This window comes from Eumetopias jubatus, unplaced genomic scaffold (assembly GCF_037043125.1).
Source record: "Eumetopias jubatus isolate StellerSeaLion01/CBP00866 unplaced genomic scaffold, mEumJub1_p1.0 scaffold_4, whole genome shotgun sequence".
Lineage (NCBI taxonomy): Eukaryota > Metazoa > Chordata > Mammalia > Carnivora > Otariidae > Eumetopias > Eumetopias jubatus.
In genome coordinates this window covers 85,552,436-85,576,987 of record NW_028274810.1, presented here as the reverse complement: position 1 = coordinate 85,576,987, position 24,552 = coordinate 85,552,436, and the positions used below count along the sequence as shown (strand labels likewise).

The following is a 24,552-nucleotide window of genomic DNA, read 5'->3' as shown; positions in this document are numbered from 1 at the left end:
TGGGTAGATTGTATAGGGAAGTTTTATTAGCTCAATATTAGAAATTTTCTTTTGCGGTAAAGGTAACACAGTTATTTCAGAAAATATGGAGAAGTTTAACTAGAGACATACATTACCCATAATCTCACTACAAAGAGAAAAAGCTTTGTCATTTTGGTGTATTTCCTTCTCATCTCTCTCTCTCTTTTTGCCTCTGTGTGTGTCTTAATGATATCAGGATCACAGTATTGGAATAGTGATCATGTTATATATAATACTTTGTAAGCTGCTTTTCACTTGACATTAGCTCATGAGTGTGTTGTCATGTTATCAAACATTCTTTGAAAACATGATTTTTTGATGGCTGCATTGTATGTGTTCTATTGGGGGGGGACTTAACGTTATTTTCAATATTATGCCAATCTAGGGCACCTGGGTGGCTCAGTTGGTTAAGCGACTGCCTTCGGCTCAGGTCATGATCCTGGAGTCCCAGGATCGAGTCCCGCATTGGGCTCCCTGCTCGGCAGGGAGTCTGCTTCTCCCTCTGACCCTCCCTCCTCTCATGTGCTCTCTCTCTCTCATTCTCTCTCTCAAATAAATAAATAAAATCTTTAAAAAAATACTATGCCAATCTAAATGCATCTGTGGACATTCCTGAACACGTATATTTGTGTACACCTCTTATTATTTATACAAGGAAATTTCTAACAGTCAAAGCTCTCCAGGGATGCCTGGGTGGTGCAGTTGGTTGGACATCTGACTCTTGGTTTCAGTTCAGGTCGTGATCTCAGGGTTGTGAGATGAGGCCCCGCGTTGGGCTCCGTGCTCAGCACGGAGTCTGCTTAAATTTCTCTCTCCTTCTCCTTTTGCCCTCCCCCCCTACTCGTGCTCCCACATGTACTATCTCTCTCTCTCTCAAATAAATAAATAAAGCTTTAAAAAACTCTCCAAATAGGTATGGGCTGCTGTGTAATGTAGGGAGCTTCCCATCTCTGAAGGTATGCAAGAGGACACTGGAAAACCACTGGGTGGAGGCACAGCACTGGAGATTTGGGTGGAGAAAAGATAAACATGATTGTAGGCTCTCCTCCCCACCACTGAGATTCAGAGATGCTGTGATCTCAGATTCCCCTTCCTGGCAGATGATGCCTGTCTGGAGGCTACGCAAAGGGCAAGGCATGATTTCATTAACCTCAGAGTCCTGGGACCTCTAAATCCAATTGGCTACCCAGAATATCATAACATGCACAGGAAGAGGGATAATCGTGGGCTTGAGGAGAAAGCCTGGCTTAAATTAGCAATTTACCATCCTGCAGGCTGCAGCGGCCCTATTACCAGCTGGGGGATATGGGGTGGGATGGGGTGTCTGGGTTGGGTTCTTTTGATTTATAGCTCCCAGTGCAGCTGCAGAAATCAACAGCTTTGTCTCTGGCCAGGGTGGGTGTGTACGGGAAGAATCTTGTCTTCTGTAGCTTTCTGAGTCTTGATAAATTGAAAGAACTCAAACTTCAAAGTCCTGTGAGGTCAAAAAGCCCCATCCAGTGAACACAACACAGGGAGAGGCGGAAATGGCCTCACTCTTCTCCCCTGCCGAGGTGACCTTTTCACCAAGGCATAGGGCTGTGAATCGTGGCTGAGGATTCTCTTTATGAAACACTTATTTTGGGCCAGGCAGACTGCTTAGAGAGATATAGATATTATCCCATTTCATCCTCACAGACCCATATGAGCTGAGTTTGTTGCCTCCTTTTATGGGTGAGGAGCCTGGAGGCACAGAGAAGTCCTGTTACATGCTCCAAGTCCCGGAGTCAGATTGAAATCGGGTCACTCTGATCTCAGAGCCCACCCTCTCAGCCATTGCCCTGTCTTTTGCCACCTGTATGTCAAGTTCAGCCCCTCTGATTGAAAAATGAGGGAACCGAGGCTTGGAGAGGTTCAGTGTCTCTTGAGTTAGTGGCCAAGGCAGGACTGGAACTTGCCTTTCCTAACCCCTTGTCCCCCCTTGTCTCTCTTTCCACTCTTTGGATTACCTGGGCTAAGGGGGAGCCAAAGGGTAGCTAGAAATAGTCATACTCAGGAGCATGGGGAGTGCGTTCCTGTACAGGGCAACCCGGCCTGGGGGCCACTGACATCTCACGGGCCCAGAGAAGTCCAAGATTCCCGGGGCAGAGCCAGGGGTTTGAACCCCGAACGTTGCAGAGAGGTGGGGGTTCAAACCTGGGTCTGCTTCTCGCTGGCCTCCAGCCTTGGGCTCATCTCACCTGTAAAATGGGGATGATAGAAAATCACCTACCTCACAGGGTTGTGGCAAACATACATTCCGCAGCCCCTCCTAATACCAGCCATGGTTCTGGGGGCTAGGCATGTAACAGTGATCAAGACACAGCCCCTGCCCTCATGAAGCCAACATTCTAATGGGGGAAAAGATAGACAATGAATGAGTAGATATAACACGTTGACCATGAGAGAGTGGTGGGGCTGCAGTTGTATATGGTGACGTCGGGGACGAGGAGACAACCAAGCAGAGGCCTGCCTCTGAGAGGAAGTGTTTCAGGCAGAGGGAATGGTGAAGGTGAAGGTAAAGGGAGATGTATGGCCCTCGCTCAGGGCCTGGCCCGGAACAGGAAGTTGTTGGTGATAATGATGCCTTCTGGCTGGTTTCCCAGCACTCGGGAACCTGGGACAAGATTAAGCCAAGGGAGAAAAACCACTCCTCCAGGCCAGCCCAGATGCCCCTGCAGGACAGATGGAGATAATCTGTTTCCCTCTGTTACAAAAACTCATGCTCCTGAAGTGCTAGGAAGTGCCCCCCATCTAGTGATTTTTCCATTCCTCCCTGGGGAGAGGTGGGGCAGGGAAGTGGAGCCCAGCCTGTGGCCAGAGGGCTGTTCTGCAGGAGGGGCGGGTAGCCCTGAGACACTCCCTTCACCTGCTCAGGCCCTGTCATCCCAGCAAAGCATGGCATATTGACTCCACAGGACTTCACACCAAAAATAGCACTGCTGATCTTTCTCAAGTGCCGACAGGGTGGCCAGCTCTGTGCCGAGCGCCTTCCACATTTTATCTCATTTAATTCTCCTGACACTCTGAGGCTGGTAGCACGTTTCTCTCCATTTGACAGATGAGGACACTGAGGCTCAGAGAAGCTAATTCACTTGCCCGGGGCCACAGTTGGTAAATGGCAGTCAGCCCGTGAACCAAGGCCCCCCGACTCCCAGAGCCTGCGTGTGCCAAGAGAATGTGAAGCAATGGCTGAGAAGGTGGAATTCATGACACCCTCTGATTCCAACTGTGAAAAATGACTTTTTTATAGCAGCCGGGATCAGGAGAGGCCGTGGAGCAGGGTAGACTGAGTTGTAAAGTTATTAAAATAATAAATTGTTAATAAATAAAACAAAAGTGAAACTCTTGTGTGTCAGGCAGAGGGATATGTGATAAGGCCCAGCATGGCCAAAGGCCTAGAGGGGAGAAACCTGGGTTTTTTGGACCATCTGACTTTGGATCCTGGTTCTGTCCACTCGGTACTCCTAGACAAACACCTCTGCCCTGTGGGTCAGTTTCCTTCTGTGAACAAAATGGGAGTACCTAGGCATCCACTTCCCACAGTGGGTGTGAGTCAAAGGAGAGAATGGATGTGAAGTGCTCTGCACAGGGCCAGCCTTGCCCATTGTCCTCAAGGAGTATCCCTTGGGGGCTGGGGACAGGTGGGGCAAACTGTATCGTCCCCGTATTACCCACACTGTGGTCACTAAGAATAACAAACTTGCATGCAGTATTTTTACATGGAATTGTGGGACATTTACTTGGCAATGGTAAGGACTCCGAATTATCAAGAATCCATCAAATCCAACTGTGGCAAAAATGAGCATGTACTTTGGCAATATTACAAGGCTTCCTACAGGGGACCTTGCTTGGAAACTCTCAAATCTCTACAACACTTCCCTTGGGGCTGGTGTCTTTGCCCCTTCTCTGGTGAGGAGAGTGTGTGGCTCCCTGGCATCCACCTTAGCCTAGAGCATGGCCTTTCAGGTCTGTATCAGACAGGGTCCTACCAGAAAAAAGAACCAGGAAGATGTATTTCAAGGCATCGGCTTATGCAGTTGCGGGGTCTAGCGAGGCTGGCCGGCTGGAAACTCTCAGGCAACAGCGGAGGCTGCAGTCAACTGGCAGAATTTCTTCGTCCCCTCAGTTTTGCTCTTAAGGTTGAGCCTCAATACCAAGGATAACTTCCTTAAAGCCAACTGATGGCATATATTAACCACTTCTACAAACCACCTTCACAGCAACAACTAGATTGATTGGTGTTTGATTAAACAACTGGATACGGGAGCCCAGCCAGGTTGACGCATAAAACTAATCATCACAGAATCAGACAGAGCCAAGCTCGAGTCCTGGTACCAGAGCTTATAGGTTGTGTGACCTTGGGCAAGTTTCTCTGCCTCTCTGAGCCTCAGTCCCCTTGCCTGCCAAATGTGGTGATGGTGCTTACTTACCACAGTCATTTGTCGTGAGGATGAAATGCAATGATGTAAATCAAGTGCCTTTGTCCATGCCTCGCAGAGAATGAGGGGAGCTACACACAAGCAGACGGTCATGAATCCGTGTTCTCTAGTTGTAACATAACTGCTCGTTCCAGGTTTGCCTTCCCTTTCCGACTGGCCGCTCCTGGAGGGGGGGATCTGTGTCCCGTTCATCTTCTATACTATTTCCTAGCTCCATCCCTGACCTGAAGGAGACATCACTATTTCCTAAATATCTAGTTGACACTTCGTCAATGAGGTTCTCTCTGTGGAGTACTTGGGATCTATAATAAAAATCCCCCAACCACAAGACAAGGGGGAAGATGTGCGGGAACCTCAGGCCTCTCTTCTCTCTAGAGTAACACTTGCTTCTTGGCTTCGTAAATCCCTCCTCCGGGGAGCCTTCTCTAATGCCCCCAGGCCAACAGACCCCTCCTCCCCGCCCCCCCCCCCCCGCCCCGTGTTGCCATAGCGTCCTCTGTGTTCCCCATCCACACATAGTTTTTCAAGCACTTGATTGCTCATCTCTCCCTCTCTCTTCAGAGGAGCAGGTGTGTGTGTGTGTGGGGGGGGTAGCCTTCGCTCACAGCTGGAGCCCCAGCCTTGGGTCTCACATTCAGACAGCAGGTCAGTAGGTGTTTGTAGGAGGGGCATGTCCTATTTCCAGGGACCTGTGGGCTGACATGCTACACTTGAGGAACTCTGCTTTCTTGGGGCCTCTATTGTGTCTGGCTGCCCCATTCCCTGGCCCAGCCACCCTTAAGCCAGAAGCAGAGCCAGGGTGATGGAGAAGAGCTTCTTGCTGGCTTCCATGAGCAGGTTGTGGTTCTTGAGCTGAACGGCACAGGCCTCTGCCCTGTTTATTGCTGAACGTGACCTGGCCACCCCGGCCCCCACTCATGTTCAACTCAGGGCCCTTTATTTCCATGTTCTAGCATTTAATCTTCTCCTGTGACATGCCTTGTTATAATTAACCACTTTCCTTCCTCAGGCTGTGCCAAAACTGAGACAGCTAATTAATTTCTGGCGACTTGCCACTCCTGTTAAATGGTGGGCAGGGACATAGCTTGCAGCCCTTGCTGCCCAGCAGGCTTGTTTTGCCAATGGGAAGAGCAACCACCCTTTGTGTACAAATAGAGGGAGCCCCAACCAGACCCTGGCTGGCTGGTGGGCAGATGCTTTGTTTAAGCTGTTTGTTCCCCACTGTGGGCAGAGCCTCTGTGATCACTGCTTTTGCAGTGCCTTGTCTTCCTCCTTTGTGAAACAAAGGGATTGAACTCGTTGCACAGGGGGAAGAAGACGGAGTAGAGGTTAGGTTCTGGAGTCCTAGAGACCCAAGGCCCAGCCCCGCCACTCCTAGCCGTGGGACTTTTGGTGACTTACTTCTGCCCTCCGAGCCTGGATTCCTCACTTGCAGAATGGGGCAAAAGCTCACGTCCCGTGCAGACCCGGTGGGATACAGACACACTCATGGTGCTCAGCAGCACAGCTAAGTGTAAGTGTAACAGAGTAAGTGCTTGGTAAACACTCTCACCCACCACCTTTCCTTTCAGTGCTCACATTCTGTATTCCTGATGGAAGAGAAAGTCCTTTTGTTGGGAGAATTGGGGAGTGGAGCGATTTGAACAGACCTGGATTGCTTCTGTGCTTGAGGCCACGGCTGGCAAGATGCTTCGCCCCTCTGTATTCATGTCTTAGGGCTGCCGTCCAAACGACCATGAACTGGGTGGCTTACAACAACAGAAATGTATCCTTCACAGTTCAGGAGGCCAGAAGTGTGGAATCAAGCATGGCAGGCTCCCTACGAAGGCTCTCAGGAACACTCCTTCCGCGCCTCGCTTCTGGTGGGTGCCGGCAGACCCTAGCGTCCCTTGGGCTTACAGATGCATCTCTCCAACTGTCGCCCCTGTCTTCCCTTGGCCGTGTTCCCTCTGTGTGTGTCTCTGCATTTCCTCTTATAGGGACACCAGTCATCGTGGAGTTAGGGCCCACCTGATCTAGTATGACCTCATCTTAATTATGTTGGCAAAGACCCTATTTCCAGAAAAGGTCACATCAGAGCTTCCAGGTCGATATGAATTTTGGGGGCACCTATTCAACCCAGTACACTCCCCAAGTCTCACTTCCCTCTTCTGTATAAGGACGATAATAATAGTAGCGATTTCGTAGGGTCGTTGGAGTTAATCTATACGACTATGAGCTAATCTGTGTGAACGCCATGGTGGAATTCACTAGAGGATGTCAGGCCCGTGTAAGCACTGAGTCGGCATAGCTGCCGAGACAGAGATAGTGAAGATGATGATGGCCACGGGGGCGGTTCTGTCTGTGGACCTACCCTACGTTGGTTAATTGCCGGATGCAGGGACCTAGCATGTAGGCATCTACTAAGACCCCAGGCCCTCATCAGGAATTCTGAAGCCTTGGACGGGAGCCCGCCCCGTTCCCTTTGGTCTCAACTGCCTTGAGCCCTCATCTGAGATTTTTAGTTCCTAGGAGGACAGCTTGGGGGTGCCTGGGTGGCTCAGTCGCTAAGCATCTGCCTTCAGCTCGGGTCATGATCCCAGAGTCCTGGGACTGAGTCCTCTATCGGGCTCCCTGCTCGGCAGGAAGCCTGCTTCTCCCTCTCCCACTCCCCCTGGGTGGCTCAGTCACTGAGCATCTGCCTTCAGCTCGGGTCATGATCCTAGGGTCCTGGGATCGAGCCCTGCATTGGGCTCCCTGCTCGGCGGGAAGCCTGCTTCTCCCTCTCCCACTCCCCCTGCTTGTGTTCCCTCTCTCGCTGTGTCTCTGTAAATAAATAAATAAATGAAGGAAGGAAGGAAGGAAGGAAGGAAGGACAGCTTGGTAGAGAAGAAAGAACTTGGCCTCCCAGGAGTCAGGGAACTGACACCTGGTGTCACCTCGTGCAGCTGTTCTCTGTCCGGGCCTCAGTTTCCCAATCTGTAAAGTGGGAGAGGAGGTTGGAACTCAGTGTTACAGATCAGAGCTTCTTCCAGTGTTCAGGTCCCAGCACAGGGCTCTGGGTCCCACCCCAATGGTGGCAGGTTACCAAAGGCCAGCACAGGAGTCAGGAGGGAGCCAGGGACTGCCAGGACGGCTGAAGCAGGTGTCATTCTGGGCCCTTTTTCCTCCTCTGGACAAGAGAAGCCACTCTGATATGAGCAGCGTGCTAGGGACCTCATAGGCAGGAGTTCATTTTGTTCTTGCCACACCGTCACGTGGTAGGATCTTTATACCCAGTTCACAGAGGAGCAGACGGAAGCTTGGGAGAAGTTAGAACTTGCCCAAGTTTGTACAGTTGGTTAGAGACAGGGCTGGGGCTTAAATCTGGGTGTATCTGGTGCCAAAGGCCATGCCTCTGTCTGGGCTGCACTTTTACTGTGCTAGTTTCCTAGGGCTGTCCTAACACATTAGTGTGAGCTTAATGTCACAGAGATGTATTCTGTCACAGTTCTGGAGGCCAGAAGTCCACAGAGTGTGTGCAGGGCCGTGCTCCCTCTGCAGGCACGTGGCAGAGGCCGTCCTTGACTCCTCCAGCTTCTGGCAGCGCCGCGTAGCTGGGCCCCTCCAGTCTGTGCCTCTGTCTTCACCTGGTCGGCTCCTTGTCTCCTCGTCTGCCTGTGTGTCTTTTACAAGGACCCCTGTGCCTGGTGTTAGAGCCCACCCAGACAATCCAGGATGGTCTCATCTTAAAATCCTTAACTTAAACACGTCTGCAAAGACCCTTTTTCCAAGTAAAGTCAGTACATACAGGCACTAGGGGTTGGACGTGGACTTGTCCTTCTCGGGGCCACCATCCAACCCACCACGGTTATTAAAGACTTGGTGGTGATGGTATCTGCCAAATCCCTGGCCTGCAGTGTAGACGTGCAGGGGGTGGGGAATTTCTGGAGCAGTTTAGAAGGAGAAGGAGATGAACACAGTTGTGAGTTAAGGAGGCCAGCTTGGGGACTTGTGTGACAGGGGGGGTGCAGTTTAAGCTGGTATTTGCACTGGCAGTGAGTGGTGAGCTCGGAAACACTGAAGAGTGCATCTGGATATGGGTGGATGGGGCTAGCCATGGGGCACAAACCTGGACACCTGTCCACAGGGGCCGGCCCTGCTGGCTGGGGCATATGTCCACATGAAAGGATTTGAGGTTCTAGCTCCCACAGAAGATGGTGTTGGCCTCACTTATTTGCCTGGGGAGATGGGAGAAGGCCAGGCCTGAGCACCATCTGTGTGCCCACCTGGTAGTTGACCTGCATCGTCTTTGGCCTTCCATTAACCCAAGAGGGTGATATCCTCTGTCCTCGGATGATCACACTCAGGAGTGTGCCAGAATAACCCAAGATGAGGGCGCCGAGGAATGGCCACATGGTGCTGAGCAGGCAGCTAACCCAAGCAGCCATAATGGCCAACGTGCACTGAGCACTTCCTTGTATTCACTCTGGTCTCAGCACAGCTGGATGAGGCATGCGTGGACTTTAACCCCTGCCATTTTCCAACACATGGAAGGCAGAAGGGTTAGTTTTAGACTCTGATTCCGTGAGCAGAACCAGGGAAAATTGTGCCAGCTGAGAAAGAGACAGCCCTTGGCTCGAAAAAAGAGAGAGAACTTGCTTACTCTGCATGTGGTCCCAACAACAGGGTGGATTGTGCCTGCAGGTGGTGAGTCCCCCATCTCTGGACATACTGAAGCAGAAACTGCATAGCCGTTTGTTTGGAGGACCTTAGAGGGAATGCCCTCACTGTGAAGTTGCTTTCTAGCTCTGAGATTCCAGGAATTTTTCCCCAGGAGATCAACAGATATCTGTGTGCACAAAGGTGTTTATCACAGTGTTATTTATAATAGCAAAAAAGTGGAAACAACCTACATATCTTTCAATAGGGGATTTGCTAAGTAATTTCATGCAGTAGCTTCAGTGTCCACAAGTGAGACTAGATCTGGCCTGCAGTCTGTTGTTGTGTGGTCCTTGAGCTATAGTTTTTGTACTTTGAAAGGGTTGTAAAAGAGAAAACAAGAATGTGCAACAGAGATCCTCTGTGGCCTGAAAGCCTAAAATATTTACCCTCTGGCCCTTTACAGAAAAAGTCTGTTGACCTCTGGATTAGAATCACAGGGGTCACCAAAAATTATATTAATTTGTATCTATGGACATAGAGAGATGGTCACAGCATAGTTTTGAGAGAAAGAAACAGGTTATATAACAGTATTAAAGCAAGATCCCGTTTATATAAAACGGTATGAGTGTTTGCATGTTATCTGTAACAGTGGTCTGGAATATTAATAGTGGTTTTAAATTTTCTTTATTAAATGATTCTATGTTGTTTGAACATTTCATAGTGAGCAGCTATTATTTTTGAGCTCTCAAAAAGGGTTTGGAACCAAGTTAATTCGAAATACGCCAGCAATCCATGCTGTTTGGAACCAAATGAGTTTTGATCGAGCCTGAGGCCATTTTGTTCTCTTTGTCCCTGAGGTGCCACAAGGTCAGTCTGACCGAGGGTTGGTGCTCTTACCTTGCTGCTGTTACTGGTTTTGTTTTCAAGTCTCTTGCCCTTACTTTGATCCTCATGGGCTGTGGTGCATGAGTGGAAATCATGCCCCTCAGCTTAGTTAGAAACAAATGAGCTACTCTGGATAAATGATTTGACATTTCCTTTGGCCACGGTAGAACTGAGTTGCCTTGGATTCAGGGCGAGCAGGGTCAGGCTCAGGTGTCCTTCAGGGAACCTGTGTTGTTCTGGGTTGAGGATGGAAGGGAGGAGGGGGCTGGGGAGGAGGAATTGTCCTGGTCTGAGCTCTTCAGTCTGTGGCTGGTTACTTTCAAGGCTCAGGCAGCTGGACTCCTCTGCCCCACTGGGCGTCCTCCAGTAAACCGTGTCCCCTCTGACCTGGCCTTGGGCTGATCCTGGGATACAGCATGGAGGGGACATGGCTCCTCCCCGAAGCATGTCCCAGTCTGGTGTGGAAGATGCACGGGACACTTACTCATTTCCCAAATGTGTGTTGAACCCGTTATTTGTGCCAGGGACTGCTGTAGGTTCTAGGTGCCTAGTGGGGAGCAAGACAAAGGCCAGGCCTTTGGGGAGCTTATATTTTAACTGTCAAAGAGAGTCTGTGAGAGGTGCACAGGGGAGAAGCTTGAAACGGAAATCAAGGGGAAGGAGCTGGGGTTCTGGGGAAAAGCACTCTGTTTGAATCTCCACTCAGCCTCTTTCCGACTCCGCAGCCTTGGGCAAGTCCCTTTACTGCTCCTTGTTACTGGGGAATCATAAATTCTCTCTACCCTGTGTGGGTGCTGGGAGGAGTAAATGAAGGAACATGTTGTCCCTGTGCTGGGCACGTCTTAGATGTAAGGGGTACGCGAACTCATGCCTGGGAAAGACCTGGCACAGAGTTGTTGCCCATAAATACCGGTTGCCAACCCCTTCCAACCAGAGGTGTACGTTTTGTTCTGAATGCACCTCTTTTCCTCAGGCCTTGTCACGGTGCCTGTGACATTTTTCTGATGTTTGTAGGTCTGTCTCTCCCCAGCCCCACCTGGAGTGTGAGCAGATTGTCTCCAACCCCCTTGACCGTAGCAGGGTGGAGGAAGGTGTGAGGAGCAGAAGAACACTGTGGAGCCAGCGCATGTCCAAACGTTTACCCCACTTGGTCTTGGCATCCAGACCAGGCCCCTCCGCACATCCACGGTTTGCTGAGCTAGTGCAGGTGGCAGGGAGGCGTGGGCTCTGGAGACCAGATCTGAGTTGGTGTTCCCAGCCGCGTGAATTTGGGTGCGCCATCTACCTTAGCTCCTCTGTGGGATGAGGGTGGTGTTAGCACTCAGGCTTGCAGTGGGGATGAAATAAAATCGTGCATTCACTGTTTTTGGCACAATGCCTGGCCCATGGAAGAAAAGATATTCAGAGAATATTGCTTACAGAACACAGACAACCCACCCAAAGCTGTCAGACCGGTCCCAGGCAGGCCTTGCATGAAGGCGGGAACGGTTTAACCTTCTGAGCACCTGCCACTCACCGGCCGCTCTAACCAAGGGCCCTGGCTTTGCTTGGGGAAGAAAATTCTTACTAGGGGCTTACTTGTCAGCTGAGAAGCACAGCTCCCCGGAGGCCCAAGAGCACATGTGGACTTGATGTGCTTCAGACACAGAGCACACCCTGTCTCCGTCAGACTGAGGTGAGGGTGATCTTCCCTGCCAGTGGGGCTTGTCCGACACGATGCGAAGGGCGTAAAGCTGTGACATGAACATGGCCGGCCACTCAGTGCTTCTTCTGAAGGAAGCCTCCCTGAGGACTGAGACACGTGGCTGGGAGCACATTCCCTAGCAGCTGCATAATTCAAGATGACCTAATGGAGGATTTCGACTTAGGAAGAAAGCAAAGGATTTCCCAAGGCATCTCAGAGTCAATAGAGGTTCACCAGGCTTACTGTCCTCACCCCCAGGGTTGGATCCAATGGGAACCCTATGAGAAAAAAGCAGAACGATATCAGGGGAAAAAACCCAAAAGGGCTGCTTGTTCTTGTCTACGCGCCAGCTAGTTAGCTAGATACTTTCGCATGTGTTGCTCCTAAAAAGCCAATTACACCAAAATTGCCAACGAGGTGATAGATTCAGAGAGGTGAAGTAATTTACCCAAGATCACACAGTCCTGTATGTTGTGGAGCCAAGATCTGAAGGGCTCTAAAGGATTCCTGCACCACACTCTTCAACTTAGGGAACACACAGTGACGGCACGTTAGTCACATCCTTTTTTTTTTTTTATTGTGGTAAAATACACGTAACATAAAATTTACCATTTTCACCATTTTTAAGTACGTGAAGCACATTCACACTGTTATGCAGCCATCACCACCACCCATCTCTATAACTTTCTTCATCTTCCCCAACTGAAACTCTGTCCCCATTAAATAATAATTCTCCATTCTGTCTTCCCCCAGCTCCTGATAATCCCCATTCTACTTTCTGCCTCTGTGAATTGGACTACTCTAAGTACCTCATTATCGGTGGAATCATAGAGGTTTTTGGCCTTTTGTCACTGGCTTATTTCACGTGGTACAGTGTCCTCAAGGCTCATGCATGTCATAGCGTGTGTCAGAATTTCCTTCCTTTTTAAGGCTGAATAATGTTCTTTTGTATGTATAGACCACATCTTGTTTATCCATTCATTTGTCAGTAGACATTTGGATTGCTTCCACCTTTTGGCTATTATGAAAAGTACTTGTTTGAATGTATACAGATACCTCTTTGAGACCCTGCTCTTCATGCTTTTGGGTATGTACCCAGAAGTGGAATTATTGGACCATATGGCATTCTGTTTTCAGTTTTTTGAGGAATCGCCATACTGTTTTCCACAGTGGCTGCACCATATCATATTCCCACCAAAAGTGCACCAATTTCTCCACATCCTTGTCAACACTTGTTATTTTCTGTTTTTTTTTTTTAATATTTATTTATTTATTAGAGCAAGCATGCATGCTAGCATGAGAGCATGAGGGGGAGCAGAGGGAGAGGGAGAATCCCAAACGGACTCCCCACTGAATGTGGAGCCTGAAGAAGGGCTCAGTCCCATCACCCTGAGCCAAAATCAAGAGTTGGACACTTAACCAACTGAGCCACCCAGGTGCCCCTCTGTTTCGTTGATAGTTTAGTCATCCTAATAGGTGTCAAGTGGTATCTCATTGTGGCTTTGATTTTCCTGATGACTAATGATGTTGGGCATCTCTTTATATGCTTATTGGCCATTTTTATATCTTCAGGGAGATGTATATTCAAGTCCTTTGCCCATTTTTAAATCCAGTTGTTTGCTTTTTTTTTAGTATTGATTTGTAGAAGTTCTTTATCTATGCTGCATATTAACCCCTTATTGGGTATGTGATTTGCAAATATTTTCTCCCATTCTCTGTGGCCTTTTTACTCTGTTGATAGTGTCCTTTTATGCACCAAATTGTTGACATTTATTTATTTATTTTAGAGGTGGGGAGAAGCAGAGGGAGAGGGAGAATTCGGAAGCAGTCTCCCTACTGAGCATGGAGCCTGATGCAGGGCTCAGTCCCAGGATCCCGGAATCATGACCCGCGCTGAAATCAAGAGTTGGTTGCTCAACCCAACTGAGCCACCCAGGCACCACACCAAATTGTTTAATTTTGATATAGTCCAGTTTATCTGTTTTTGTTTTTCTTTTGTGCTTTTGGTGTCATATCCAAGAAATCATTGCCAAATCCAGTGTCATGTAGCTTTTCCTCCTGTGTTTTCTTCTATGAGCATTATAGTTTTAAATTTAGGTCTTTCATCCATTTTGAGTTAATTTTTTAAAAAGATTTTATTTATTTTACAGAAAGACACAGCGAGAGAGGGAACACAAGCAGGGGGAGTGGGAGAGGGAGAAGCAGGCTTCCCACCGAGCAGGGAGCCCGATGTGGGGCTCGATCCCAGGACACTGGGATCATGACCTGAGCTGAGGGCAGACGCTTAACGACTGAGCCACCCAGGTGCCCCCATTTTGAGTTAATTTTTTATATGGTATAAGGTAAGGGTCTAATGTCATATCTACAACTTTTTTGAAATAGAAAAAAAAAAGTAGAGGCCAACAGTAGGGTTTTGAGGGGTGGGACAGTAAATGATTTATCTTTCCAGAAAGTTCAGTCTCTCACCCAGTCTTGTTCTTCCCTTCATCTAGCTTCTACACAGTAGTCAAAGTGATCTTCTAAGAAACACACATAAATCAAACCACATCACTCCCTTGCTTAGAATCTCCAGTGGCTTCCCGCTGCACTCAGAATAAAACCCAAACTTTTTGTTGTGCATGATTTGACCCCTGCTGACTTTTCCCTGCTGAATCTTCTGTTGCTTCTTCTCGGGCTTACTGTCATTTAGTCACACTTAATGTCTGACCATTCCTGCAGCTCATTAAGCTCTTTCCTGTCACAGGGTCTTTGCACATGCTGTTCTTTCTGCTTGAAACAACCTACCTCCTTATTTTCACCTGGCTGACTCCTCATTCTTTCCAACCTGGTATAAATGTCACCTTTTCTTAGCTCAAACCACCATAACAAAATACCATACATTGAGTAGCTTAAACAATAGAAATGTATTTTCTCACAGTTCTAGAGGCTAAAAATGGCAGATTAAGGTGCCAGCATGGTCAGTTTCTGATGAGAGTTTTCTTTCTGGCTTCTAGATGGCTACTTTCTTGCTGTGTCTTCACTTGGCAAGGGGGCGGGGAGGGAAAGGGAGAGAGAGGAGCAACCTTCTGGATGTCTCTTCTTACAACTCAGTTCATAGCACAAATGCTCAGAGAAGCCATTGTTGACCTTCCGACATAAGCCAGATTCCTTCCACAAACCTCCCTCACACTCCTGCTGGGTAGTGTCCATCACTATACCCTGTTCTTATCCTTCATGGTAGAGCAGTAATAGTGGGTAACTATATATTAATTAGTGTAGCAGTTTGTTCAATGTCTGATCCCTCCCTAAGACCATAAATTTTAAGAAACTAGACTGTCATTTTCACTCCTATATTCCTTACTCAGTGCCTGGCACATACCAGATACTTGATTAATACCTGTTGGAAGAGTGAACAAATCTCAGCCTATAGTAAATTCACATTCCTTGACTTTTTCACTAACTATGGGATGGGCTGGGGACAGGAAGGAAGGTAACATGCACTGAGGGGCAGTATAGCAAAGTCATTACCACATGTTGGCACTAGACAGCCTGAATTAAATACCAGCTCTGCTACTTACTGGTCGTGTGAGCTTGGGCAAATTACTTCATCTCTTGTGCCTCAGTTTATGTTCCTTAAGAGATATCAACACATATTTGGATGATGAAAAGCAATTTGAAGGGGAGTAACAGGCTGAGCAGGGGTGAGGTGTGGGACTGAAAACAGGGGCAGAAGATGGATTATCTATAGAGGGAGCATTGAGACCCTTAGCGCCTCCCCCCCCCCCGCCCCAGTATGCTGCACAATCAGGTGAGTAACCCTCCACTCTGCAAGAGGTTAAGGGTTTTTCCCTTGAGAAGTTAACCTGGAAGAACTCTGAACTAGGGGCCAGCAGACACAGAAAGGGTCAGAGTGAGATACCAAATGGAAAGTGGGGAGGAGGTCCACAGACCCCTCCTCCAGCTCTGCTACCATAATCCTGACAGCCAGAAGTATGCTGGAGGTTTGGAGGATTCTTTTCTCAAGGCCCCAGAGAAGACACATGCTGACCCTGATATTTAGATATTCCCCAATATAAAAGCTTAGTTTCTGCCCAGTTCCCCTACAATGAGGCCCACCAGTTGACAGGACCCCCACACTGATGTGTGCACATGTGTGTGCACGCACGCACGCACACACACACACAGGGCTGCCAATTAGTTATCTAGTGCTTTACTCAAAGATCAACCTTTTTGGGGCACTTGGGTAGCTCAGTCAGTTAAGCATCTGCCTTCAGCTCAGGTCATGATCCCAGGGTCCTGGGATCGAGCCTTGCATCAGGCTCCCTGCTCAGCGGGGAGTCTGCTTCTCCCTCTGACCCTCCCCCTTCTCATGCTCTCTCTCTCTCTCTCTCACTCTCAAATAAATAAATGAAGTCTTTAAAAAAAGATCAACCTTTAGTCACATATCACTAGATATTTGAAGGAAGTCTCTAGGATAAAAGAGGGAGGGCAAGTAGACAAACAATGTTTGAAGCAAATAGACAATGCAGTAAGCAGAAGAAAATAGAAAGCAAAAATTATTGGTATCCTCAGAGAAATAAGAGAAGATATTGTATCCATGAAATAAGATGCTATAAATGATATATAAAAAAGAAATAACAAAAGAAGAAGAAATGACACTGGGAAAATAAAACATGAGAGCCAAAATAAAATTAAAAAGTCAATAGAAAGGTTGAGAGGTATGGAAAGAAGATTTCCCAGAGGATGTACCAAACAGACAAAGAGATGGAAAATGGAAAAGATAAGAAAATTAAAGGGTCAATCAAGAGGCCCAATATCTGACTGACAATTTTCTAGGGATTCCAGAGAAAGCAGAGGGGAGTTAATTATCAAAGAAATGAAGTAAGGATATTTCATACTGAAGGACATGAATCTTCAGAATGAGAGGGCCCAACACAAATGAAAAAGAACCACCCTAAGGCATATCATCACAAAATGTCAGAATACCAGGGATAAAGAGAAGATCCTAAAAGTTTTGGAGGTGGGGAGAACAGATTATATACACATCATCAGGAATCAGAATGGTTTCAGATACCTCAGTGGCAGCACTGGAAGCTAGAAGATAAGGGAGTCATGCCTTCAAAATTCTGGTGGAAAATTATTTCCAATCTACTATTCCACATATAGTCAAGGAAATTAGAAGTGAGCATAGAATAAAGACATTCGCAGACATGCAAAGATATAAAAATGTTACTTCCTATGTGCCCTTTCTTAGGAAGTGACTAGAAGATGTGTTTCACCAAAACGAGGGCATAGACCAAGATAGAAAAGAATTGCAAACCAGGAAGCAGGTTCTTCAACATAGTCGGACAGGTATGCAGCTGGTCTAGAAAGCAACCAGTGCCAAATTGAAAGGGAGGAGGAAGGCTCCAGGAGGTGGATCACTAGGAAAACAAAAGTAGCTGATAGCTTATGTGACTATATGGACAAAGCATTTTACAGATCTGCTAGAATGTTTGAGGAGATTTAACAATGTGTACATAGAATTGAGGAAAAAAGAGGCAATTATTAACTCCAGGAAAAACAAAAATATGTACAGAAAATAAATGTAATTATAGTATACCATTTGGTTCAGCAATGGACAATGTAAAGTCATAAGAGTGTATACCCTAAAAGAAAGAATGTAACCCCCAAATTTTAATATAAGAATTTAGAAGTTGTGATAAGACTATATGAAAGGATGGAGAAAGGAAGTGGAGCTGGGTAGTGTAAGAGTTAATAGTCATCTACTGTATTAGCGGTTGTGGAAGACATTACGAGTGTTCACTAATATCTGGTTCTTCTTGCTTCTGGGCATATGGAAGACTGTACTTCTCAACCCCTTGTAGTTGGGTGGGGCCACATGACCAGTCACTCAGCTTCAGGTGGAAATGCTGTGTTGCTGCTAGAATGAAGCGTAGATGATCCTGCAGCTGTCTCTTCTCCCTCTGTGGTGATTAAGGAGGTCTTGGGTTAAGATGGCAGAACCACAAGATTGAAACAGGCTGGCATTGCCTCATGGGATTTAGTCCTAGAAACACTGCATGGACTCTGCAAGGATGAGAAATAAACCTTTATTGCGTGAAGCCACTGAGATTTTGGGATTATTTGTTACTGCCGTGTAGCCTGGCTTAACTGATACAAACTTCAACACGTACTGTGTAAAACTGATAAATTAGGAAATGGCCATTTAAGCTCATTATTTAGAATTATGGAGACAATCCCCAGAAGAATAAAAATATTAAAAATGGTTGCCTCTGGGGAGCAGGAGAGAGGAGTGAGGAACGTGTTTTCATTATAGTATTACATTACTTTTTTACACAACATAATTGTATTACATTGGCAGAAGTAAACTTTTATAAAAAGCTGTGTGTGGGGCGCCTGAGTGGCTCAGTCGTTAAGCGTCTGCGTTCGGCTCAGGTCATGATCCCAGGGTCCTGGGATTGAGCCTCACATCGGGCTCCCTGCTCTGCGGGAAGCCTTCTTCTTCCTCCCCCACTCCCCCTGCTTGTGTTCCCTCTCTCATTTTGTCTCTCTCTCTGTCAAAAACAACAACAACAACAAAACTGTGTGTGTGTGTGTGTGTGTGTGTGTGTGTGTGTGTGTTGAAAGGATTCCCACCAAACCATTGCAGTGGCTGTCCATAGCAGGGAGGGCATGCTAGACTGGACATCTGAGGAACTACAGGTGTGGCTGGACATGGAAGGTACTGTGGGAAAGGAGGCCACCCCGATGGAATGCCAGTCTGAGGAGTTTGATTTCCAATCAGATGGCAATGGGGAGCCATGGAAGAATTGTAAGCAGTAGAGTATCCTGAGCAATCTACTTTTGTAGTGAGCACCCTGACTTACCTGGGTGATGAATTGTGCGTGTTTTCTGTGAGAGCTGATGAGACCTGGACTAAGACCTGCATACAACAAGTGTCTATCAAGGGCCTGTTGTTTGCCAGGCACTACTGGTATACCCAGCCATAGAGCAGGGAACAAGATGGACAGAGCCCCCTGCCTTTGGGGAGCATACATGGGTGAGAGAGGCAAATGGAGAGAAAAAAAGTATAAGTCAGGAGGTGGTTCATACTATAAAGAAAAATGAAGCAACTTAAGGAGACAGAGAGATGGTGGGGAGAGGGGTACTTTAGATAGGGTGGCCAGGTGTGGCCTCCCTGAGGAGGTGACATTTGAATAGAGTCCTGAATTAAGGGAAGGAACAAGCCATGCAAAATGTGGGGTTCCAGGCAGAAGGAACAGCAGTCTGGAGGACCTGAGGTGGGAATGGGCTTGATATGTCCAAGGCACAGCAAAGAGGCCAGTGGTGGGGCATGCTGGCGAGGCCCATCCGTCAAGGGGAAAGTTCTGGGACCAATTCATGGAATACGGAGAGAACCTCAGGGAGCCACTAGTGGGTTGAAAGCGGGAGAGAGGCATGATTTGTCTCAGGCCAGTAGGGCCAGGCTTGGCAGCGGTTTAGCTGGGGGGCAGGTGGGCCGGCTTGTTAGGACAGGAGCCTCTGCGGCTCTGCCCAGCAGTCAGTGCGGTGCCTCTCAGCCCGCCTGGACCAGCGACAGCAGCTTCATCACCCACTTCCCAGCATCCCAGCCCCCTCTGGGAATTGAAGGATCCTCACAAATCAAAATAGCAGGCAAAGAACAGCCTCTAATTGTTCTGCGTAAAAGAAGCGAAATTAGACGAGTCAGCTGTGGGGTTGAGACCGCCTCCCACACAGCTGTGATCCCGCACCCCGCTGAAGACAGACTTCCCGAGACTTGAAATTCTGCTGTCTCTGAGCAAAACTTTTTGCTTCTCCAGCCCCAGGACCAATGACGGCTATCTGGGGAGGGAGTGAGACAGATGCTGGCCCTGGAGGACAATGAGTGAATCAGACCAAAAAAAAAAAAAAAACAAAAAACCCCAAAACTTCCCTTCATGAAGGAATAGCCTTAGCTGGTATGAGTTCATTCAGTCATTCAAAACACATTGAGGGCACTCTGTGCATTCATCAGCTCTCATGGGCACCACCGCACATCCCGGGTGCCCAGGACTGGGCATGGTAGCAGGGGGTTTCTAGCGGGGTAGAGGCATGCAGTGTGGTTCCACCCTGGGGGGTAGAGTGGAGAGAGAGCACTGGTCTGGGAGTCAGGAGGTCTAAGTTTTTGCCTTGGCTCTGCCGCTGTCGCCGTGTGACCTTGGGTGAGTCATGCCACCTCCCTGGGCTTCAGTTTCCCTGTCTTTTCTCAATATGGGCTTTAGGCCACATAGTGTTTCTCAAACTTTAGAGCGCATAAGAATCATTTGGGGGTGGTGCTTGTTAAAGATGAAGATTCTCAGGGCGCCTGGATGGCTCAGTCGGTAGAGCATGCGACTCTTGATCTCAGGGTCATGAGTTCAAGCCCCATGTTGGGCCTCGAGCTTACTACAAAAAAAAAAAAAAAAAAAATGAGGATTCCCAGGCCTGGTTGCCAAAGATTAAGATTTAGTAGGTCCAGGGTGGGGTCTAAGAATCTGCTGTTCCAGGAATTCTGAGGGGAGTCCTTGGACCACACTTCCATAAAATCACTTTCCCTCAATCTCTCGGGGCTCCTTCTCTGAAGTTTGAGGAGTCGCTCATGCAACCCTTCTTTCTCTGGGTTTCTCGCATCATTCTGGGGGCATGAAAGAAGTCCTTATCCCTGCCTCGGTGCACCTGTGTGTTTCTGCAGTGATCACACTGCGCTGGGACAGTGTGTCCCAGTGTATGCAGCCTCCTCCAGGCTGTCCACTGCCCAGCACAGGCCCTGGTACAAAGGCGGCCATGATGGAAATGGTGGCCGAACAAGGGGCCCGTGTGGTGCAGGTGGCCACAGAGCAGTGTCGAGCATGGAGGGGTGTTTCAGGTGCAGGAGGGCTCAGTTGCAGACCTCTGGCTTGGTTACCTGGGCTCATGCCCTGGGTTGGATGTATGGGTGGGTCCAGCTGCTTGGGGGTAAGAAGTTCTGGATGGGACCACAGGAAGGGCTGGGACTCCCGGTCCACCACAGAGGGCACCCCAGGAGGTGTGAGGCCCCAGCCAGTCTGCTAGGCAGACCCCCTTCCTCAGAGCTAGCCAGTCATATTTCCAAAAGGTCAGTGGCAGAAGCCAGAAGGTCAGGTCACTCTCGTCTAGTCCCCAGCTTCATCCTTCATAGATGAAGAATAACTATCATACACTGAACACTTGCCGTGCTTTGAGCTCAGGGCTAAGTGCTATATCATCCCATGACATTTCACAACCACCATACGAGGTTGGTAAAACATCACCCCTCGCCCCCCCTTTTTTACAGTTACAGGCACAGAGGCTTAGAGAGTTCACGTTACTAGCCCAGAGTCCCTCAGTTAATAAATAGTACAAGTGGGATTAGAACCTAGACCTGTTTTCCTCTGGAGCCCAGTTTTATTTTTAACCATGTTACTTAGTACCCCTCAGACGATGAAGGGCTTTTCCTAAAATACCTTCTGCCAAAGTCAGCCACAGCCAGAGAAATCCTTTTGCATCTGCTGTAGTGAAAAGGGGTGATGCTGAGTCAGGTGGTTCAGGGTTCTAATCCCACCTCTCTGCCCCTGACCTTTTGCATGACCTTGGGCAAATCATTCCCCTCTCTGAGTCTTAAGTGAAACTGAAATCTGTGAAATGGGAACAATTACACACACACTTGTTTTGAAGGTACACTAAGATGAAGACAGCCACCAACATCTACATCTTCAACCTGGCCTTGGCAGATGCACTGGCCACCAGCACGCTGCCCTTCCAGAGTGCCAAGTACCTGATGGAGACATGGCCCTTCGGGGAACTGCTCTGCAAGGCTGTGCTCTCCATTGACTACTACAATATGTTCACCAGCATCTTCACCCTCACCATGATGAGTGTTGACCGCTATATTGCCGTCTGCCACCCTGTCAAGGCCCTGGACTTCCGCACACCCGCCAAGGCCAAGCTGATCAACATCTGCATCTGGGTCCTGGCCTCAGGTGTGGGTGTCCCCATCATGGTCATGGCTGTGACCCGCCCCCGGGGTGAGTGAGTGCAGTAGTTGTGGTCCAGGGCCACTGACCACAGGAGGCAGCATGGGGGCCCCTGCGGGTTTGTAGGCCACTTGCTAGAGCAGGTGTAGGTGGCTCCACACCGGTAGAGGCGTGGATTCCTGATCAATGAAAAGTGTGGCTGGCTGGCCAGTGAGAGTGTGGAGAGTCAGCCGATGGAATGTGAATGGTTGACTTTTGTGAGGATGAATGATTCATCAGTGGTCAGATGGGTTGCTGGCCAAAGGAAATGTATGAATGAGATTGTGGAGGGTTGGGCTGTGGGCGTAGCCACTGGCTAGGAGTGTGTGGATGACTGACTCAAGGGGATATAGATGGATGGCCAGTGGGGCGAGGAGGCCATAAGAGCTGCAGTCTCATCCCAAATGCCCTTCCACCCCAGTGTGAAAACCACTGGCCCAGATGACCAAGGCAAGCCTTAGAGAATATCCTGCAGAGGATGACAGGTGCATTTGCTCAGAGCAAGAATGGTCATTCATATAGTAGTTACCTGTATCAGTCAGGGTCGCAGCTGTAAGAAGCAATCTCCAGGGTTCAGTGCTGAACAGTGTAGAGGTTTATTTCTCACTCACGTCACAGTCCAACGTGAGTCAGAGGAGAAGCTCGATTCCACAGTTCTTCAGGGAGCCGGGTGCCAAATGATGGTTTTGGAATCTTCCACCGCTGGCATTTGGCCCGCAGATGAATACGGAGAAGGAGTGATGAGAGAGCGTGACCAACTTTGAAATGTTATGGCCCACCCCTTCCTAGTGATAGCTGGTTACATGGCCCCACCTTGACATAGGAAGTGGGACAGGGAGTTTAGCAGGGTGCCAATGACACTCTCTGAGCCACAGTGTAACACAGGGTGTTGAGAAATTTACAGGAGGCTATATGTGTAAAATACTTAGGACAAGGCAGGGATGCCTACCTCTATTTGACCGTAAGAACATCCAGAATCAGAGAGGTCAGGAGGTTTACTTAGGGTCGCGTGGCAGGCATTGGTGGAATTTGGCCTACAACCCAAGGCTCCTGCCCTCATGTCTGTTACTCCTATTGGCCCCTGAGGTGGAGGTTTGCAGAGGGTCGGTGCTGTGGGTTGAAGGGGAATAGGTTTGGCGGGAGGCCTTTTGACCACCCTTAACCCCTACAGAGTTAGAGCACCTGGTGCTCTCATATAGCTTCTGTGCAATTGGTCTTGACTCAGCAGGTGGGCCCCATTCCTCACTGTCAGCCTTCAGTTTATGAGCCATTAACTGCAGCCCTGCTGGGGGCCAGACCAGATGGGCCTCCTCACGCCACACTCCATCCCCTATACACACTCCCCCACTCAGCACTTGTTGGTTCTGTATGTAACTTGCCGTGTGACCTTGGACAAATGCTGGTCCTGTCTGAGCCTTGTTCTGGCATCTGCACAATGAAGTCCTTGGACTCAGCCCTGGGGGTCCTGCCATCCTGTTGTCTGGTGGACCCACTCTGTGGATCCCCAGTACCCTTCCTACAACTCTCAGGCTCCAAGTCCACTGCCTGGCTCCCTCAAAACCCGAAGTTCCAAGAGATCTTGGGAGTTCCCCAGGTCAGTTGCAGGTCTGTGTCTGAATCCCAAAACATGCCTAAGGTGCTCATCCAGCCCACACCCACACTCCAGGAACAGGGAGCTCATTCCATCCTGGGTGCACCTCTGGACAAATCTGGCAGTCAGAAAGTTCTTCTTGCCATTAAGCTGAGATCTGTCTCCCTGACCCTAGCCCTGACTTTTGGACTCCTAAATGTATCTGCCTCTCTGCCCTGTGAGTGCAGTAAGAACCCTGTGAGGTTTAGGTACTGTTATTAGTCCCACTTAATGGAAGTTCTCCTGGAGGCTGAATAATTTGCCCAGGGTCACACCACAGTTAGTAGGGCCCAAGTTCTGCTCTTAACTCCTCATGCTTTCTAGATCTTTCTCAGCAGTGTTGTCCTCACTGGAGCTAGTCTGGAAATGGGTAGGGTGTTTTGAGTTCTCACAACGACTGGCATCTGGTGGGCTTGGGCTAAATTATATCATTACTGCTGTCCATGGATGTAGAGGCTTCTAAAGGGACTGGAAGAAAATATAGAAAGGAAACCTCCTCGATTAGGGCCAATCCTGCTGGGGTCTGTAAGGATGAGTAGGAGTTCACCAAGTACAGAAGTGTAGGAGGACGTTCTGGGCAGAAGAATCACCTTGAACAAAGGCCAGGAGGAAGTGTGGTACCTGACCGAGCCAAGAAGGCAGGGTCACTTAGGTCCACACGCTCCTCACCTGCTGTCTTTCCTTGTTTCCCCGGCAGACGGGGCAGTGGTGTGCATGCTCCAGTTCCCCAGCCCTAGCTGGTACTGGGATACGGTGACCAAGATCTGCGTGTTCCTCTTCGCCTTCGTCGTGCCCATTCTCATCATCACCGTGTGCTACGGCCTGATGCTGCTGCGCCTGCGCAGCGTGCGCCTGCTGTCGGGCTCCAAGGAGAAGGACCGCAGCCTGCGGCGCATCACGCGCATGGTGCTGGTGGTGGTGGGCGCCTTCGTGGTGTGCTGGGCGCCCATCCACATCTTCGTCATCGTCTGGACGCTGGTGGACATCGACCGCCGCGACCCGCTCGTGGTGGCCGCGCTGCACCTGTGCATCGCGCTCGGCTACGCCAACAGCAGCCTCAACCCCGTGCTCTACGCCTTCCTCGACGAGAACTTCAAGCGCTGCTTCCGCCAGCTCTGCCGCACGCCCTGCGGCCGCCCGGAGCCCGGCAGCTTCAGCCGCGCCCGCGAGACCACGGCCCGCGAACGGGTCACCGCCTGCACCCCGTCCGACGGTCCCGGCGGGGGAGCCGCCGCCTAA

The 24,552-nt window shown here is 49.1% G+C and overlaps 1 protein-coding gene across 1 annotated transcript in view; it reads left to right on the top strand.

Moving 5' to 3' along the window:
* The window catches only part of OPRD1 (opioid receptor delta 1), a 32,026-nt gene extending 7,474 nt beyond the window's left edge, over window positions 1–24,552 (top strand). The window contains exons 2-3 of the mRNA XM_028113967.2: window positions 21,346–21,695; window positions 24,011–24,552. Coding sequence (XP_027969768.1) covers window positions 21,346–21,695; window positions 24,011–24,552 — 892 coding nt within the window. The remainder of the gene's footprint in view (window positions 1–21,345; window positions 21,696–24,010) is intronic.